The sequence below is a fragment of the Sarcophilus harrisii genome, chromosome 1, assembly GCF_902635505.1.
Source record: "Sarcophilus harrisii chromosome 1, mSarHar1.11, whole genome shotgun sequence".
NCBI classification, from domain to species: domain Eukaryota; kingdom Metazoa; phylum Chordata; class Mammalia; order Dasyuromorphia; family Dasyuridae; genus Sarcophilus; species Sarcophilus harrisii.
In genome coordinates this window covers 258,073,671-258,092,552 of record NC_045426.1, presented here as the reverse complement: position 1 = coordinate 258,092,552, position 18,882 = coordinate 258,073,671, and the positions used below count along the sequence as shown (strand labels likewise).

General features: G+C 35.5%; 1 protein-coding gene across 4 annotated transcripts in view; it reads left to right on the top strand.

The window, feature by feature from the left end:
- Positions 1–18,882, top strand: part of SDK1 (sidekick cell adhesion molecule 1) — a 1,196,729-nt gene that overhangs the window by 1,073,914 nt on the left and 103,933 nt on the right. For 3 of the 4 annotated variants that reach the window (XM_031949904.1, XM_031949836.1, XM_031950023.1), the window contains 3 exons: positions 4,967–5,102; positions 6,790–6,849; positions 8,483–8,584. In XM_031949904.1, the coding sequence (XP_031805764.1) occupies positions 4,967–5,102; positions 6,790–6,849; positions 8,483–8,584 (298 nt within the window). The remainder of the gene's footprint in view (positions 1–4,966; positions 5,103–6,789; positions 6,850–8,482; positions 8,585–18,882) is intronic. The other variant, XM_031949968.1, reaches the window with a different exon arrangement.

The following is an 18,882-nucleotide window of genomic DNA, read 5'->3' as shown; positions in this document are numbered from 1 at the left end:
TCCAAGAAAAGAGCAGTTATAAATATTTTCATATTTAAAAGTACATTTCCTTTTTATTTTTTAATCTCTTTTGGGATATAGCCTTAATAGTTGTATTGCTAAGTCAAAGGATTTTATAGCCCTTTGGTATAGTTTCAAACTGCTGTACATAATTGTTGAATCAGTTCTCAACTCTACCGATAGTACATTAATGTCACATTTTCTCCATATCTTCTTCAACATTTATCATTTTTCTTTTTTGTTTCATTCGCCAATCCAGTAAGTATGAGGTACTACCTCGGAATTGTTTTAATTTGCAATCCTCCAGTCAATGAGTAAAAACATTTTTTCACATGGCTATAGACAGCTTTGATTACTTCAACTGAAAACTTCATATCTTTTGATCATTTATCAGTTAGGGAATGGCTCTTATTTTTATGAATTTGACTCTGTTCTCTGTATATTTGAGAAATAAGGCCTTTAACAGGGAGATTTGCTTCAGAAATTTTTTTCTAGTTATTATTGTTAACTGTACCTCCTATGTTGCCACCAGCTCATGTTATTCTATTCTCTTTCTCCTTTTACCTTGTCCTTCCTCAAAAGTATTTTGTTTCTGATTACCTCCTTCCCTAGTCTGCCCTTCTTTCTATCATCCCCCTCACCCTTAATTCCCTTCCAGTTTTCTACTTTTCTATAGGGTAAGATAGATTTCTATAGTTAGTCAAGTATGTTATTCCCTCTTTGAGTCAATTCTGATAAAAGTAAGGTTCACTGCCCTTTTTACCTTTACCTGCCCCCTTTTTTCCTCCCCTGTAAAAGCTTTTTTTTGCTTTTACCTTATCCTACCTCTCCCTTTTCTTTTCTTCCACTATATTTTTTACTCTTTATTTTTATTTTTTTTAGATGTCATCCCTTTATATTCAGCTCATACCTGTGCCCTATGTCTCCTCTAATAGGAGATATAGAATGCCTTCTATAACTGCCCTTATAATGAGAAACTTCTTAGGAGTTACAAACTAGGAATATAAACAATTTAACATTATTAAGTGCCATATGATTTCCCTTTCCTGTTTACCTTTTTTATTCTTTTCTTCAGTATTTTATTTGAAAGTCTAATTTTCTATTCAGCTCTGATCTTTTCATCAAGAATGCTTGAAAGCCCTCTGTTTCACTGAATGCCATTTTTTTCCACTGAAAAATTATACTCGGTTTTGCTGGGTAGGCGATTTTTTACTGTAATTTCAATTCCTTTGTGTTCCAGGATATTATATTCCAAGCCCTCCAATCAGGGGTCCTCAAATTTTTTAAATAGGGGGCATTTCACTGTCCCTCAGACTGTTGGAGGGCCGGACTATAGTAAAAACAAAAACTTTGTTTTGTGGGCCTTTAAATAAAGAAATTTCATATCCCTGGGTGAGGGGGATAAATGTCCTCAGCTGCTGAATCTGGCCCGCGGGCAGTAGTTTGAGGACCCCTGGAAGCTGCTAAATCTTATATTATTCTGACTGAGTCACCATGATACTTGAATTGTTTCTTTCTGGCTGTTGGCATTATTTTATCTTTGACTTGGGACCTCTGCAATTTGTCTATAATATTCCTAGAAGTTTTCAATTTGGAATCTTCTTTTAGAAGAGTGGATTCTTTCAGTTTCTATTTTAATCTTTAATCTGTAAATCTAGAACTGTCAAGACAATGTTCCTTGATAATTTCTTGAAAGATGATTCCTGGGCTCTTTTTTTGGTTATGGCTTTCAGGTAATCCAATAATTGTAAAGTTATCTTTTCTGGTTCTGTTTTCCAGGGCAGTTGTTTTTCCAGTGTGATATTTCACATTGCCTTCTATTTCATTTTTTGAGTTTTGTTTTATTGTTTCTTGATTTCTTTTAGCTTCTATTTGATCAGTTCTAATTTTTAAGAAATTATTTTTAGTGAATTTTTTTTACCTCCTTTTACATTTGTCCAATTCCACTTTAATTTTTTTTTATATGGGGCAATTGGGGTTAAGTGACTTGCTCAAAGTCACACAGCTATTTAAGTATTAAGTGTCTGAGCCCAGATTTGAGTCAGATCATCCTGAGTCCAGGATCAGTGTACTATGCACTATGTCATGTAGCTGGCCCCCAATTCTACTTTTTAAAGAATTTTATCTTTGGGGAGTTTTTGTACCTCACTTTCCATTTGGCCAATTCTTCTTTTTAAGACATTCTTCTGTTAATTGGCTTTTTGTATTTCCCTTACCATTTGGCCTACTCTATTTTGTAAGATGTTATTTTCTTCAGTATGGGGTGTGTGTGTGTCTGTGTGTGTGTCTGTGTGTCTGTGTGTGTGTGTATGTGTGTGTTGACTCATTTTTCATGATTCTTTTACATTACTCTCATTTCTTTTCTTAATTTTACCTTTAACTCTCTTATTTGAATTTCAGAATCCTTTTTTGAGCTTTACTCTGATCCGAGAACAATTTTTCTTGAAGGATTTGGATGTAGGAGCTTTGACTTTGTTACTTTCTTCTGTCTGTGTTTTAATCTTCCTTGTCACAATAGTAACTTTCTATGGTCAGAATTTGTTTCTATTGTTTGCTATTTTCCCAGTCTATTAATTTTTAACTCTGTTAAAGTAAGGCTCCACTTCCAAGGTAGAGGGTTCATTGTCCCAAATTTTAAGGGTTTTGTGAAACTATTTTCAGAGATACTTCTAGGAGCCTATAAATTTTCATTTTTTAAAGATGATATGATCTAAAGAGAGGTGTTTAATGTTATTCTTTTGGCCTGTGCTTTGACCAGTGAGTGACCACAAGCACTCTTTTCTAATCTGGAACTGTGAGGAGGGTTCCCTTCTACTGTGGCTGCAAGCTAGGGTGTACTAGTGCTCCTCGTCACCCTAGGACTGCCATCCAGGACTGTGATCTGGATATGAGTGTGGACAAAACAACAGAGTCTAGCCTTAGGGCTAGCAAAAAAGACCAGTCATCTCCTTCTAACAAGTTCAACCCTCTTGCCATTTGTGGACTGAGAGTTCCAAAAGCAGCCACTGCTGCTGCTGATTCAGTAGCTTCCAAGGCCTATTCCTATTTCTATCCCAATTCCTGTTCCTATTGCTGGGACTGGAATTCTCACCCAGACATGAAAGAACTTTCTTGCTGACTTTTTAAATTGTCTTTGGTGTCTGTGGGCTGAGAGGTCTGGAAACCTCCACTATTGCTACTGATTCAGCTGCTCAGAAACCTGAAACTGGTTTTCTGGGGACTGGACTGTGTTTCTGCTTGACTGAACTTCCCTCTCATTCTGGTGCAACAGATCTTTCTTGCCATCATTCTACATTGTCTTGGGCTGGAAAATTGTTTTACTTTGTCTTTTTGCGTCTTCTAATACTAGAATTTGTTTAGAGTCAATATTTAAAGGTATTTGGAGGGGTGTGGGAGAGAGTTCAGATTAGTCTCTACCTTTATTCCATAATCTTGGATCCACATCCCTAATATGTGTTTATTAAATGATTCACTAATTTTAAAGGTAAATACTAAAAGAAATGAGGGGAATTAATAAAGATATATAAGAAATCACTGAGAGATACCAAATAGACAGATACGTGTGCTGTAGGTAGAATTATTTGTTGGGAAACAGTGATTACTTCTACCCTACAAAATTAAGTTCTTATACTTTATTAAGCATCTACTTACCCAATGTAATTTTTTCTATAAAATGAAACTAAATAAAAACAAATATGATTCTTAAATTTAAAAAAAAATGGGAGATAATCTGACTAGATAGAAAAATACCTTCCAATTAGATTATCAAGGTCTTTTTTTTAATTTATTATTTTTATTTTTATTATTATTATTATTATAGTAACTTTTTATTGACAGAATCCATGCCAGGGTAATTTTTTTACAACATTATCCCTTGCACTCACTTCTGTTCCGATTTTTACCTCCCACCCTCCACCCCCTCCCCTAGATGGCAAGCAGTCCTATATATGTTGAATATGTCCTAGTATATCCTAGATACAATGTATGTGTGCAGATCCAAACAGTTCTCTTGTTGCGCAGGGAGAATTGGATTCAGAAGGTAGAAATAACGTGGGAAGAAGAACAAAAATGCAAACAGTTTACATTCATTTCCCAGTGTTTTTTCTTTGGGTGTAGCTGCTTCTGTCCATCATTGATCAATTGAAACTGAATTAGGTCTCTTTGTCAGAGAAATCCACTTCCATCAGATTACATCTTCATACAGTATTGTTGTTGACGTATATAATGATCTCTTGGTTCTGCTCATTTCACTTAGCATCAGTTCATGTAATTCTTTCCAAGCTTCTCTGTATTCATCTTGCTGGTCATTTCTTACAGAATAATAATATTCCATAACATTCATATACCACAATTTATTCAGCCATTCTCCAATTGATGGGCATCCACTCAGTTTCCAGCTTCTAGCCACTACAAACAGGGCTGCCACAAACATTTTGGCACATACTGGTCCCTTTCCCTTCTTTAGGATTATCAAGGTCTTGATTTATACTCCAGACTCAGGCCAATGACCCTTGTGTTTTTGTAGTTTGTTATTTCCAGTACCTACTAACTTAATAGCCCAAGAGCTACTATGTTTTGAATTTTTCTTTGTCTTCTATTTGTTCATGGCATTTAATATTTTTATTTCCTTATTTTCTGGCTTAGTTAAATGATTAAAATTGCACATGTGTGGGCACATACATCCACATGAGAAGACAAATATCTTGCTGAATTAAGAAATTCAGTGCTCTAAAAAGCTTGCACAATAACATCATAGCCCATAAAGTAATGTCACTATGTCCCACTAAGTCTTGTTTTGTAAGAAATCTAATTTTTTCTTATTCATTTATGCTGTATATTATCTAGTCAGGTGTACCTTCACATTCTGTGATCACTCTTGTCTAATTTACATTGAGATCAGTAACAGAAGGCCACTCATTTTCTTCAATTCCCATCCTTCATTAAGTAAATTTGACCTTTTTTGCAGCCACCAAGGGATGAGAGTCTGAATGGCCTTCTTGTGGGATACCGAATCTATTATCGGGAGCTGGAATATGAAGCTGGACCTGGAACAGAATCCAAGACTGTCAAAAATCCTTCAGCTCTTAGAGCAGAACTCACACGTGAGTATTCTTCCCCTTCTGACCAACATTTGGTATTTACATAGGGCCTAATGACTGGTCAGGTACATTTAAAACATCTCTAGGTAGAGTTCAGAGGAGTTGCTGGTGAATTATGACCATCTGGAATTAAAGATAAGCCCTAATCATTGACATGCCTTTTGATCAATCTCAATTCTGCTTAGACACAATGTTGATTGAATGTGATAAATATGAGACGATACCAGAGACTTGAACAGCTTGAAAGGTCTGCTTTTTTCTCCATTTCATCCTTAATTTAACAAAATTTTGGTAGTATTTTTAAAAATTTCTTGTTCTGGGAATAATGTTACAAACAGTAGCCATACCCCCCATGACATTAGGACAGGGAAGTGGCTGAGGAGATAAAATGCCAAGTTCGGAGTCAGAAAGAACTGAGTTTAAATTCAGCCTCGTACACTTACTATGTTACTCTGGGCAAGTCACTTAACCTTATTTGTTTCATTTCCCTCAGCTGTAAAATTAGTTGGAGAAGGAAATGGCAAACCACTATGATATTATTGCCAAGGAAACTCAAAGTAGCTTACAATTGAGTCAGACCCAACAGAACAACAGCAACAACAACTATGACCTTCTAACAAAATAACAAAGGATGCCACATTTTTATTCTTTGGATGGTGCATTATATTGCTCCTTACTACCTTCCATTGTCTTGGGTTATTTACCGAGAACCATTTGTTATATTTGTTTCATGCCCCTTGCTTCCCAATAACTCATCTGGTGGTAACCTTTGATTTAGACCAGGTTATTTTCATCCAAATAATCTGTAAAAACAGAGGCCCACTTGCTTAAATAGCAGCTGTTTTCCTTCTTTTCATGTTTCACTGCTGTGGTTTAAAGTTGGCTTAGTACCAATGATGCAGGATCAACTAATCCAGTTATAATTTGGGAAGGATATTTGATGAAGGGAAATGATTTTTTTTAGACAGACTTCATCTGCCTGCACAAAGAAATATTGACATATCCTTTAGCTGTCTCTTTCTGATTACCAATATGCAGTGATGATTTCCCTAGGTTTGTTTTGTTATTGTTAGATTTTTGTTGCGTTGTGAGTGTGTGCTTTTGTGTGGGTGTTGGTATTTTATCTTTTTTTAACCTAAGAGTGCACTGTTGATATTAGAGATGCTCCATCCTCAAGCATGGGTTCTGAATCATTTTACTCATATTTTAAAAATCCATGATTTCAGAAGTCCTTCAGTTTTCAGGTTGTCCTATCTTTTTAGGATAGGCTAGGATAGGAAGATCCCCGCTCTTCAGCATGAGCAGACTGAAAATGATGCACACCACATAGTAATTGGAAAAGTAATTTCCTCGACAGAAATGGCTTTGAGTTCTTCTAGTGGCTCTATGCTACATCATGTCAAATACTAATTTGTTCCATTTAATCAAAGGAATAAACACATTTCCCCCACATCGAGTATTTGCATGCCTTTCTATATTATGTAGGAATGAAGTAATCCTTGGTGAATGGGATGATTTGATGTGTTTTGGGAGGCAGTGTGGATTTTATAGCCCTTCGAGTTACAGTGCTAAAGCTAGAACTAGGTCTGTTTGGGGTTTGCATCATTTCCTTCTCTCTCTGCTGTACATCATTTCCAATAACTATTTCCCTGCATGGTAACTAGTTTTCTGCTTTGCTTATCCTGAATAGCCCAAAGCAGCTTCAAGACAGTGAACAGCAGCTCTACGTTAACAACGTATGAATTAACACGTAAGTGAACACTGCCTTTGGCACAAAACCTTTGTAACTGTAGAAAGTACAATCTGGGCAAGTGCTATTGGCCTCCTCAATGGACCCAACAGAAATTAGTTTGAATTAATGCTTTCTCTGCTTTTCAACATTTGCTAATAATAATAATAATAAAATAAAAGTTAAGAAACATTCAGAAACATACTGGGAAAAGGAATTTAATGACTTCTAGGTCTTCATGATTTTTAGTAGTAAGAGAAATCTGACTTGTTAACCTCTCCTTTCTAATTTCATAGTAAGAGAAATTTTACTTGTTAACCTCGCCTTTTTAATTTCATCTGAATTTTAACCAAATCATATTTCTTTTCCTTTAATTCTTGCATAGGGATGTTTTCCAGCTGCAAGGAATGGATTAGGGAGGATCTCAAAAAATTTGCTTTTGGTAGAGAAGGGTACTGGGTTAGAAAATGAATAAACAAAGTTAAAAGGCCAACTGTTTTATAGTGATGATGGTTCACTAGATAAGGCTTGCTCCAGGCTTTTGAATTACATATCTGAAACAGGCCAAAGAGTTAAGCTCAAACCCTACACAAAGCACTTTTGCTCAAATATGTGCTGTTTTCCTCCTGATTGGACCTCACTTTTTATAGTTTACCATTAGAATGAACTCTATTGTTGAACCTCAAAGACAAGTCTATCTGAAACAAGAAAGCTATTTGCTTTGACTTTATATTATTTATAAGGTAACACAATTCCAGAGACATCAGAGATATCATTTAAGTGTGAATATGAAACTAAAGACGATGGACTCCTGACTTGGAGATGCGAGTGGAACCCTTGTAAATATTTTTGGAAAGATATCAAGGGATCAGACTCATTGAACTTTATTGGGATGAAAGTATGCTGGGGACTATGAGGATGAAAGCATAATTCTCTTCCTGAACAGAAAATGCCAGCAATATGGCATCTTCACACCTTCGTATACAAATGTACCAACACAAATGTACGACTTTAATCCACAATTATCTACTGATAGAGTAATCTTTGTAAAAAGGGACGTTGTCAAACTTGATTTTGCACACACACACACACATGTACATATATACATATTTTTTCAGCTCTTAAGAGTGCCAAATTTCTCCTCTAGAAACCAGCCCTACATAAGGGTTAAGATACAATGCATGGTAATGAATAACTCTGGAGCCTTTGGTCTATTTGCTCTTCCTTTTTCACATTTAGTCAAATCAAATAAATTGTTATTAAATACCTACTATGTACAAAGTATCTTGCTAGAATTGTGAACCAACAGCATACCTAAGCCTAAATCATGCTTTGCAATCCACATACCAAGCATGCTGTGAAAAAAGAAAATCTGGTGCAGTACTTGTCTCTGAATACAGAATAAGATTCTTTTCTGCAATGTAGCTGCTTAATTAATGATTAGTCGCAGGAAGGGCAATACTGTTAATGATCTAATTGAGATTTTATGTACATTCTCATAATTACTACATTCAAGAAAGACTTCTATAGAAATTTCTGCCCATTCAATGAGTATTGAGAAGTTCAAAAGGGAATATATTTTTAAAAAATAGATAATAGTCCTAAGAGATAGGTGTTAAAATATTTTACTCCTGCTTTTTTTTTAACTTTGCAGATTTGAAGAAATATAAACGCTATGAAGTGATAATGACTGCATATAATATCATTGGGGAGAGCCCAGCTAGTGCTCCTGTGGAAGTCTTTGTAGGAGAAGCTGGTAAGCACCTGATATATTTCCTATTCAATGTGACTATTTCAAGACACTAAAAATGGAGTACGTAAAAATGTTACTTCATACCTTTTCCAACTAAATATTACAGTACTTATGCTATTCCTTCTCTCAATTAAGTAATCTGGAATAAGAGAATAAGGAGCTTTTCATAATCATGGTTTCTCCCATGAAGTAGGTCTAGATGGAAAAGGCTGACTGTTGAGAGCTGTAATTTCCTTGATGCTAAAGTGAACAATCAATATTTGCTTTTGAGATTCAAATATCTGAATTCAAAATACGTATTACAATTGGTGATTGAAATTTGCTTAAATTAGAACACACAAAAAAGTTATTGTTGCAACAGAAAACTAATATGGTACATAACTTGAATTAAAAACAAATCAATTTTTCTCCCTTCTTTGTATAACTAACATTTAGCACAGTAGTTGGTGTATAGTAAGTGTTTTTTAAAATGTGTGTTGATTGCTTAACAGATGGTCATTTAAGAGGAAGATCAGGTTTTGGGAGAAATATGCTATTTGATTCTGGAATATGTTGAATTTAAGATGTTAAACTATTGGGCAGTTGAAAAAGGTAATACTGAGATTTAGAAAGAATATATCAGACTAGAGATACAGATTTTGGAGTCATTCGCATTTAGGAATCAGATGAATCCTTGAGAATAAATGAAACCATCAAAGGAAGAGAGAACAGAGAGTCAGGAACAGAAGCTTGGAAATAGTCATACATTTAATTGGTTGAAATAGAAGGGAAGTCAGAGAAGGAGGAGTCAGAGATTAAGAAAAGAACTAAGGGAGTGCATTATCATGAAAGCCAGAGGAAATCAAGAGAAAATAGATTGTCAGGAAGCATGGGCTTGGTCAATATTTTCAAATGATAACCGAGCCAAAAATGAGGGTGAAGACTAAGAAAGCACCATTGTATTTGGCAGCAGTTTGATGTGCAGTTTAAATGGAGTGGTGCATATAGACACCAGATTGCAAGGAGAGGAGGAATGGGCAGGCAGAATTAATGAACAGAAATGAGTCTAGAATTGAAATGAAGTCTAGAAGAGGCAGAGAAGAAGATAGAGATGGAAGGGTTGTTTGAAGGACAAGCAGGTCAAGAGAAAGTTTGTGATAATAAGAATTCCTTGAATTTTACAATATTTCATAGACTCAAAGACTAGCTTTGAGTATGAAGTTTTGTAACTGGAGAATAATTTTTTTCATACATTGATTATATAGACAGGTGCCTCAAAACTTTGGTTAAAGAATTTCTTTGGAACAATCAAATAATATTTTCGTTAAAATGAAATGAAATGGAAATTTTAAGGTATTTTCATCTATCTCTAGTTGTAAAAGCAAGATTAGAAATTATGGTATAGGACTGACCTTTATCCCTTTCCATGCAACTTCTCATGTTCTCCTTTCCTACAGGACCTCTAACTCCAATAAATTATTCACTGGTGGATCCAAGTCCTGCCACTCCCTCCATCTTCCACTTCCTCTTCACTCTCTCCCTATTGCTTAAGCCTACTCAGACCACTTCGTTACCTCCTTAGGACATAGCTTATAATAATTAAGTGAACCCCTTCCATTAGGCCCAATTTCTTTCTTACTTTTTCCTGACTTCTTTACACCCTAGGCCAAGTCTTTAGATTATAATTAGCCCTGGAAAGCTTGGATGCAAAATCAGGGCAGAACAAGTCATTAGCCATTGCAGTACTGGGTACATCATACTCAATACATACTTGTTAAGCTTTAGTGAGGTTTATCCCCAGCTTTCAGAACCAAGGATAAGTTTAGCCTTGACTTTATGAGAAAGCTTTGAACATGCACTGAGAAGCTTTTGGCTCCTCAGTAAACCTCTGCTGAAACATTTTAATGCAACAACGATAAGAGAAAAGCAATATAAATTTTGTGCCAAATATCCATTCTAATGATTTGTCTGTATCCAGAAAATCTGGGATAAAAGTGATTGGAATTAATTTCCATAGCAGGTGGTGTAGAGTAAGTAGAAAGGAATGAGACTAACAGAACAAGGCAAAAAAAAAAAAAAAAGCATCAGAAGATGTTTCTCACAAAACTAAGGTGATAAATTCCCTTGCGTGAAGAAGGGGAAAGTGATGTCTGCCATCCTAAATGATGGTGACATTTGTCGACCTTCATGCTTCAAAGGAGCTGATGCAGTCGATTTTTTCCCCTTCTTTTTAATTTTTTCATAATGAGCTCCTATGGCAGTCTCAGCAAGAAAAGGGAAATGAAAGCCAGAGTGAAGGTCTGGTAGATGGAGACCTCTTACTCAAGAGTCATGTTGAATGTCAGGATGCCGGATGGAGAGCACAGCTGCTTCTATCCCCTGATGTGCCAGTTTAGTCCTCCTTTTCACAATGTCCTTCTCACTTATCATTCAGATATTTTCTTCCCCCAGGATTTTGTGGGGAGTGATTTCCTTTATGTGCTGATGACTTTGGGATCCCAGAATGTTAACTTGTAAAACCAGCTGAGTCAATAAGCCAGGACACTTGAATACTTGCAGTGGCAATAAATTCTTTCCTTTCAACCCCTCCCAGCAGTATTTTGAAACAGAGTCAGAGCTTGCTTAGGGTCTTAAAGGCCTGGAACAATAAAAGCATTTCAACACATTGGAACTGGCAGCTACAATCACATTCCAATTGGGCCTTTTAGTTGTTTCACTTCAGTATTCATCTCTATTTATTATGTTTATGCATGCAAAAGAACTGTACAAAGATTGGAATTTCAACTCTGCCAGCAGAGCTGGGAGACTCTAACTCAACATTTTCATTCTCAACTCTGGTTTATAGCCCTGTATTTAAGTCACTGAGACACCTCACACCATGTTAGAATGCACGATTTGTAAACCCAAATGTACAATCCTTCTCCACCTCCTTTTTAAACAATAAAAAGTATTGCAAACTTGTTGCTGTAGAGTATCCAGGAAGTTTTATAACCCTTCTGGGAAAAGAAAAATGGAAGTTAATTTTGGTTAAATTTTGATCCCATCCTAGAGGAGACCTTATGGCTATAGGATACAATGTAGTAAAATAAAATAAAAGAAGAAATAACTGCTCAGAAGATGTGATTTAAGGACTGAACCAATCCTTAGGCATATAGGAGGGAAAAAATAGGAATTTTTAGGAGGCTTTCAATATAAGAAAATCCAATCCTTGTAATAAAATGTAGTAAAGATAACAATATGCAGGATATGCTTAAATAGTCAAGTTTTGTTGGTTTACAATCCATCACTTTTTATGCCCTCCCTCCTCTTCCTTTTCTAAGCAGTTGCACAGTCTAAATCAATCCTACCTCCACACTCATCCCCATCTCTCTGCTCATACAGTTCCCAACATACTTGAGGTCCTTATGACCTACTATATGGATAATTGCATTGCTATTCAGTCAGGCCCAACTCTTCAGACCCTATTATAACCCATAGCACAACAGGCCCTACTATCCTCCACTATCTTTCAAAGAGTACCCAAGCACATGTTTGTTGGCTTCCACGACACTATCTATCCATCTCATCTTCTGTTGTTCCCTTTTCTTTTTGCCTTTAATCTTTCCCAACATCAGGATCTTTTCCAATGAGTCCCGTCTTCTCATTATATAGCCAAAGCTTCAGTATTTGACCTTCCAGTGAATAACCTGAATTAATTTAAGTATTGACTGATTTGATCTTATTATCCAAGGGACTCTCAAAAGTCTTCTCTAGCACCATAATTTGAAAACATTGATTCTACAACACTCTACTTCTAGTCCAACTCTCACAGCTATATATTGCTAGTCAAAAAACAATAGCTTTGCATATATAGACCTTTGGTGGCAAGAAATGTCTCTGTTTTTTAGTATGCTATGCAGATTTACCATGGCTTTTCTTCCAAAGAGTAAGTTTCTTTTAATTTTATGGCTGTAGTTGCTGTCTGCAGGGATCTTTGAGCCCAAGAATATAAAACCTGATATTACTTTCATTTCTTCCTCTGCTAGTCAGGAAGTGATAGGGCCAGGATCTTAGTTTTTTGATGTTAAGCTTCAAACCAGCTTTTAAACTCTCTTTTTTCACCCTCATCAAGTGGCTTTTAAATTCTTCTTCACTTTCTGCCATCAGAGTAGCATTATCTGCATATCTGCAAAATGTTAAAATTTCTGCCAGCAACCATAATTCGAGCTTTTTCTTCATTCAACCTATCATTTTGCATGATATATTTTGCATAGATGTTAAATAAATAAGATGACAATATATCCATGTCATACCCCTTTTCCAATTTTAAACAAATCAGTCATTCATTGCTTCTTGGCCTGAATTCAGGTTTCTCAGGAGACAGGGAAGATGATCTGGTACTCCCATCTTTTTGAGATCTTGTCACATTTTGTTGTGATCCATACAATCAAAGACTTTATAGTCAAGGAAGAAGAAGTAGATTTTTTTTCTTCTTCTGGAACTTCCTTGCTTTCTCCATAATCCAGTAAGTATTGGCAATTTGGTCTCCAGTTCCTCTGCCTCTTTGAAAACCATCTTGCTCTTCTGGTAGTTCTTGGTTCACATATTACTGATATTTAGTTTGTAGAATCTTAAGCATAACCTTGCTGTCATGTGAAATGAGCACTTCTAAGTAATCTGAATATTCCTTGGCATTGCCCTTCTTTAGGATTGGGAAGTAAACTAATCTTTTACAATCCAGTGATCACTGTTGTGTTTTCTAAATTTGCTGGCAGATTGAGTGCAGCACTTTAATAGCATCATCTTTTAGTATTTTAAATAACTCATCTGGAATTCTCTCACCTCTACTAGGTTTATTGTTAGCAATGTTTCCAAAGACCCACTTGACTTTATTCTGCAATTCTGGACCATTGCAATAACCTCCCAATTGTCCTCCATGCATCTATCATCTCCTTTCTCCAATAATCTTCTTGAAGCACAAGTTACTTTCCTGATCAAGAAAGTTCAATCACTCCCTATTGTTAGTAAGTCCTATGTTCCCTGCTTGATATTTAAAATTCTTTAATTAGATGATTATGTGTTTTGGCAGATGCTTCATATATATTCAGGCAAAAAATATGTTTATCAGCTATTGTGCTAGACAAAATGGAGGATGCTAAGAACAGACCCCAAAACCTAAATATATATATATATAAAGAATTTTATTGTTCTTTCCAGTAGAGTAGAAACTGGAAAAAAAATTGGCTCCCCTTCAAATCTCTGTTAAATTTTACATATGTAGAGTTCAAACAAGGATACAAACTAAGTAGCCTTCATGTAAATAGATTGTTTGAAATATATGTATATATAATGGGTAGGTATTTGATAAAATTCAGAAGAAGTCAAAAGTCACAGAGGATAGGAGGTGGAATCCAAAGCACAAGTTTTTTGAGTGACCCCAAGGCCTGGGTAGATGGCCTAAAACAAGAACTATATGGGAGTCCAAGCATTCTTCACAGCCATCCTCCTTGGAGGGTCGCTGAAGTCAGCATGACTTATATACTTTGGGTTAGACAATTTCTAGCCATGTATAGCCAGGTTCAAACAATATTAATAAATTATAAAGTACTTATATAATTCATAAAAGTACAAGAATTATTCTCCAGCTCTCAAGTGACTTACAATCTAAATGGGAGGACAAGACCTCATAAGCATGTATAGCAGAGTAGTGGAAGACAAAGTCAATTTGCATTTTAATTTAATTACATGCTACACATTTTAAAAGTATAGATTGTTGTATCAATTAATCAACAAGTATTTATTAGGTGCCTTCTAAGTACCCTGGCAATGTGCTAAATTCTGGGGATACAAATGCAATGAAAGAGATAATACCTATGCACAAGGGCTTATATGCTAATGGAGGAGATGTAAACAGAATTATTGTGCTTAAATTTACTTGTCTCAATTTCTTCTGAAGTATTCTGTAAATTTTAACCTTTCTGACCCTAAATCAGTGACCTTTTGAAATAAATAAAATTTCTTGTGTGCTCACCAAAATGAAATATATTGCTCAGGTCTGTGCATATCTATAGGTCTGAATGCTATAAAAGTTAAATTACAGAATTCAACAGTACAAGAAGTGTGGTAAAAGAATCAGTACCAAGAGTTCAGAGGAAGGAGACATGATCATTGTAGGCTGGGAATCCCAAGTGAAATCCAAATTCAACAAACATTTATTAATTATCTTTTAAGATAATTCTTTATTCTTTGCTTATCTCTGAAAATACAGAGACAAAGGGATTTAATTTCATATTCTTAGCCCTCAGGAAGTTTATACTGCAATGGGAGTGAAGGGCAGAAATATGACATGTACAGAGAAAAATATAATGTAAGGTAGATAGTGAAGGGGCAAAGAAAAGAAATAAACAGTGTGCCGTAGGTATATTTCATAAGGGAAATTTGGCCTGAGGAATCGGGGACAGCCACATAGAGAAGCTAGTACCTGAGCTAAACTTTGAAGCAAGGTAGGCAGTTCTAGAGGCAGATGTGAAAAAGAAGTGCTTTTCAAGTACAGAGGATAGAAAATTATGAATGGAAGCAGAAAATCACATGTCTACTATAACTAGAACTGGAGTATGTAAAGAGAAGTCATTTGAGGTAGGGCCAGGTAGGTAAATTGGAGACAGATTGTGGAAGATCTGAAATGCTAAAATAGGAATTTTATCCTACAGGTGATGGGGATAAAGATTTTTGAATGAAGACATGATAAGATCAGATCTATGTATTAGGCAGATTAGATTATTTTTTCATCTGTGTGAAGGATGGGTAGGTAGAGGAAGAAATTGAAGTCAGAGAAATTAATGAGGATGTTGTTTCAAGAGTTCAGCTTCTACTTGGTTTAGTTGCTTCTGCCTTAAACAAATAATGAAAATTCATTCTTCCTTCCTTCTGCCTCATTTCCCTGATTCCTCACTCACCCACAAAGTAACAACAGATGTTAGATCAGTATGAAGTTATCATGTAAAATTCTTGAAGTCAGAAAACTGTGGAGTCTGTGTGTGTGTGTGTGTACACGTGAACATGCATGTAGGGAGAAGAGAAGGTTGGGGAAAATTGACATATATGTAACATTTTAATTTTGTGTCTTATCCTGATTTAAAGTTACTTGATCATTTTAGTAAGATAAACATTATGTAGTTTGGTTTGATTATAAAATTGACATCTGTAGGATATATTTAGTATATTTCACATTATCCTAAATTTCTCATATACTATTTAATACTTGTATATGTATTTTATCTCCTCTCCTGAACTATAAGCTTCTTTAGGTCATCTACATCTTTCCTAGCACTTAGCACAAAGCTTCCCACATAGCAATAATTATTATTGTAATTACAACAGCTAGTTAGCATTTAGATAACTCTTAAAGATTTTGAAAGTGATTTTCAAATTTTATCTCATTTGATCCTCACAACAAAATCACTGGGAGGGTAGGTGCTATTACTTTCTTCATTTTACAGATGAGGAAATTGAGGCAGATTAAGGGATTTGCCCAGGATCATACCACTAGTAAATGACTTAGGCAAGATTTGAATTTAGGTCTTTCTACTTTCCAGATCCTATGCCCTGTATAGGGTCTGTCTTCTTCAAGTCTCTTCCCATTCTAATCCATTCTTCATTCTCCCATTCTCCAATCACTCTTTAAAGTGATTTTTCTTAAAGTACAGGTATGATAATGTTATCCACCCCTTATTTAATAAACTACAGTGGCCATTACCTTCAGAACTAAGTACAAAACCATCTGTTAGGCCCTTTATAACCCTTTACAACTCCTATCCTCCCTATCTTTCCAGTCTTCTTATAACTTACTTTCTACCACATAGTCTCTGACCTTGACTCAATGACCCCAGTTTTCTTGCTCTTCAGCTCTGGACATTTTCTCTCTCCTGTGTATGGAACACATTCCACCCACAGCTATGCCTTCTGACCTCCCTGGCTTACTTCAAGTCCCATTCCACAGGAAGCCTTCACAATTCCAGTAAATTCTAGTGCTATCCCTCTTTTAATTACATCTTTCTTCTCTTATGGCTTATTTTTACACACTTGTTTATCTTCTTTATTAGATTGTGAGCTCTTTGAGGGCAAAGACTATCTTTTGTCTCTTTTTGTGGGCAGTATTTAGCCATGTCTGGCACATAGTAGGTTCTTATTAAATGCTTAATGAATGACTGATTATCCATTATGTCGTATAAATGTTTCACTAATAAAAATGAATGCTCAGAGCGTATTTTGTGGGTAAATGAATGAATTTAGAAAGGCCTCAGGGAATAGAATCAAGTAAGAAAATTACATTAATTCCTTCTCTTCCAAATTTAAAACCAATAAAAAATATTGAAAAATGATTCCTGCTTTTCCTATAAATTGAGCTAGGAGTTCTATTCTCTTGTTTAACCTTACTAGATTCTTAACTAAAAAAGAAAGAAGAAACACAATCTAATAAAAGGAAAAATGAACTAGTGATCAGATGGACATCTATGTTCTAAGTATACGATTTAAAGCAGAAAGAGATCTCATAGGTTATGTAGTCTTATTTCCTTATTTACAGAAGAGGAAACTGATAAATGATTTGCCTAAGGTCATATGGAAAATAATTGGCCGACCTAAGATCTGAACCAAGGTACTCTGAGCCAAATCTTCTGTTGTATCATCCCTACTACTGAAGACCTCATTCAGGCATTTATGAATCAACAATCTCCTAACCGATTAACTAGCTTTTGGTGTCTGCTCTCTCTAATTCATCTTTTCATCTTGATGCCAGATTAATCCTCCTTAAATTCCTTTTATACTGTGTTCCTCACCTGCTAAGAAAACTTTCAGTTGTTTCCAGTTGCCCAGAGAATAAAGTACTGATTCCTTAATCTGCAACAAGGCCTTTCATAAACTTCTCCCAATCTATATTTCCAATCTTTTTTTTTCTTGTACAATACCATATAAACTCTCTGTGCTAGCAGATCAGTCCTCTCCCAAACATACTTTTACTTCTTCCTTCCCTACGTGCCACTGACTCATATCATGTCTTCCTCCTACCTAATATCCACTTCAAAGTTTGTCATCCCATCCCATGAAATCTTCCATGATTGTAATAGCCCTTAGTGATCTCTTCTTCCTCTAATAGTTTGTGGCACATATTGTTTCTTTAATCACAGACCACCATATTATTATTTATATGTGTCATAAGACCTGTCCTATTTAGCCAAATGTCATAGTGGATAGAGCACTGACTGGATTCAGAGTCAGGATGACCTTATTTCAAACCCTGTCTCAATAATTTACTAGCTTTATGACTATAGGAAAATCACTTAACTCTCCTGTCCTCAATTTCCTCATCTGTAAATGAGGATCGTGATTGTTATAAGGATAAAATAATATTTGTAAAGCAGTTCATCAATCTGAAAGTCCTTTATAAATGCTAGCTTTCATTTTTGCAGTTATTATTTTATTTGTTAATATGTCATCTCAATAATTAAATGGTAAGCTTGAGGTCAAAAACTGTGTCCTACTTTTTTCATAGCACCTAGCACAGTGGTAGGTACATGTCACTGTATTACTACCCGATTATATGACTTTGGGCCAATCACTCTGCTTTTGGGATTGATCCTCAGTTTCTTCATCTATAAAATGATGGGATTGGACTAAATTACCTCTTAGGACTATAATGCTATATTTGATCAGTTCTTTGAGGAGATAATTAAAAATACTTCTACCTGCCATAATTTGTTGTTCCACGTTGCCATTCTCCACTGGCCTAAAAAAAAGGCTCATCATATAAAAAGACACTGTGTCTCAATATTAAAAAAACAAACAAAACCAAAACACTCCTCCTCCTCCCCCTTTAGGCAAATGGATCCAGAGAATCTTAAATATTCTTGGATTTGTAGCTTGGTAGAATACCTTTTTTTTTTCCATTAAATTTCAAGGACAATCACAAATCCAGCTATTCCTGGACCACAGCTCATTCCTCCCCCCTCCATTGCACCTGTTTCAATTTCTATGCCAAGTTTCCAAGTTGAGCCTAATTTTAGAGGAGAATGCTACTTTAATTGAATAGGCCCCCAAATTTGAAGCCTTTTATCTATGGAGCTGAGCTTATCTTGGCAGATCTTGGCAGCTGAAATAAAACAATGTCCAAGTAAATCCTTGGAAGAAATGATCTAATGTGAAGATGTCAGAAACAGATTGGCGCAAGTCTGTGGAGACAGCATTACAATGTCAAGACCAAAAAAAGCCTAAATCTATGGACGTTATTCTGTCAAGGCAACTTACATTATGGCTGGATAAAAGAAACATAAAAGATATATTTTATT